This window comes from Austrofundulus limnaeus, unplaced genomic scaffold (genome assembly GCF_001266775.1).
Source record: "Austrofundulus limnaeus strain Quisiro unplaced genomic scaffold, Austrofundulus_limnaeus-1.0 Scaffold125, whole genome shotgun sequence".
In the NCBI taxonomy this organism is placed as follows: domain Eukaryota; kingdom Metazoa; phylum Chordata; class Actinopteri; order Cyprinodontiformes; family Rivulidae; genus Austrofundulus; species Austrofundulus limnaeus.
The window spans coordinates 827889-829635 of NW_013952527.1; the positions used below are offsets into that span (position 1 = coordinate 827889).

Consider the following 1747-nt stretch of genomic DNA (forward strand, 5'->3'; position numbering starts at 1 on the left):
CTTTTTAACAAATTGAGTAACATTATTTCTTAAATTAAAATCAATACCAGTCATACATAAACACACACATCAGGAACATGTAAACCCCGTGAGGCTGCATATACAGAAAAATAAGATTTTACACTTTATTATTGAAAGTGGGAGACACATTTTAAGCTGTTCAGACGGTTTATATATTAACAAAAATGACACAAAACACCAACAGATGTATTCAAATGGACAACATTCAGTATTTAAATGTGCATTAGCAGTCCAGAATTATTTTAAAGCACTGAGTTAAAGGATTTAAAGATGAGTTATTTTCTGTGTGAACATGCTGTTAGTACGGTGCAAATGCTACATTATGATGACATTAAAATGACTAATGGTGCTTCACGTATTGCAGACTATTTGTAGAGGGCTGAACAASTGTTCACACAATCCTGCTCTGCAGCACACTTCCAAAGGTCAGAGCTGTCACATAATGACAGCAGCACACTTGCTGCACAGCAAAGGATATCTGCAGAGGCCTTGTAACCTCATGTTAAGTCTTTGTTTCACATACCGAAAATAACGGAGGGATTTAACYAACATGATGTGAGTTTATGAGATTAAATGTGAGATTTTTTTAGTTCTTTTTTGATTTTTTTAAAGCATGGTCCTTGCAGTGGGAAGCACTCTGGAGCCTGTGGCTCACCAGCCTCCGTGGCCCCATGAAGACAGTCGCTGTTCAAAAAAATCCTGCTCCTGTTAACTCGAAGTCCTTTGCTCCTTGAGGATATCATAGATATCGTCCACTTTGCTAAGTCTCTCAAAGAAGGGGAGCAGATCAAGGAGCTCGGTGTCTGACTTGTCGTCAAACCAGGAAACTACAGGAACCTGCCAGTTCAAAACAACCACAATGTGTTTCAATGACATCATACTGAAAGATCACGGAGAAATATGTGTAAAAACTTACCGCGTTGTCCGGGTGGAAGATGTAKGAGGCTGGGGAGTTGTCTATGATGATGACCTTGTTGAGGTCTCTTCCTAATCGGCTCAGATCTTTAACGTAGTTCCCTTTGTGGAACACACACGCCTCCCGGAAGAGTCGGCTCTGGAAGGCCCCGCATTTATCCAACAAGTCTGACACAGGATCTGCGTACTACAGGAAGACGACAAAAAATGCTGGCAAGCTGCTAAACGTGTTTTCTTACAAGCTTGACAGTGAAATAAGTCTTCTGTGCACAGCAGAAACAACAGCAAATAATATTTAGCTCAGGACATAAGAGAAAAGGTAAGGTAACTTATTTATATAACACTTTTCAGCAGCAAGGCGATATAAAGTGCTATAAAACCTAAAATATAAAACCAATTAGGGAGATCTGAAAATGTTTAGTGTCACATGGAAGTCATGGTTAAATTGTAATATTCATGATGAACCTCAAAGTGTCTGAAAACAAACCTTGGATAAGCTGGCGGTGAACAAAACACACTCAAACATTTCCCCCATCCTATTGAGGAATTCATCAACGTGGGGCCTCTTCAGTACGTACACCTGCAGGCAGATTCAACAAGTGTGAATTTAAGAAAAAACACATCACCATTTGTATCATATTTGCTACGTAAGATTCTGTGACCTATATTTTATCAATGTGATCAATATTTTCCCCAAAAACCTGTTGTATTCCATGTGAGACCTGTATTCTGCCTCTGGTGGATTAACAATGTACTGCAGGAAGTGGAACTTTTTTTTAAACCTTTTCAAAATGTCTGCTGACATGAGGTC

General features: G+C 39.2%; 1 protein-coding gene across 1 annotated transcript in view; it reads right to left on the reverse strand.

Moving 5' to 3' along the window:
• Positions 1-101: 101 nt before the first annotated feature.
• LOC106522279 (protein PFC0760c) overlaps positions 102-1747 on the reverse strand; it is a 12179-nt gene continuing 10533 nt past the window's right edge. The window contains exons 4-6 of the mRNA XM_014015243.1: positions 1424-1516; positions 938-1123; positions 102-858 (exon numbers count right to left, since the gene is read on the reverse strand). Coding sequence (XP_013870697.1) covers positions 730-858; positions 938-1123; positions 1424-1516 — 408 coding nt within the window. The 3' untranslated portion in view covers positions 102-729. The remainder of the gene's footprint in view (positions 859-937; positions 1124-1423; positions 1517-1747) is intronic.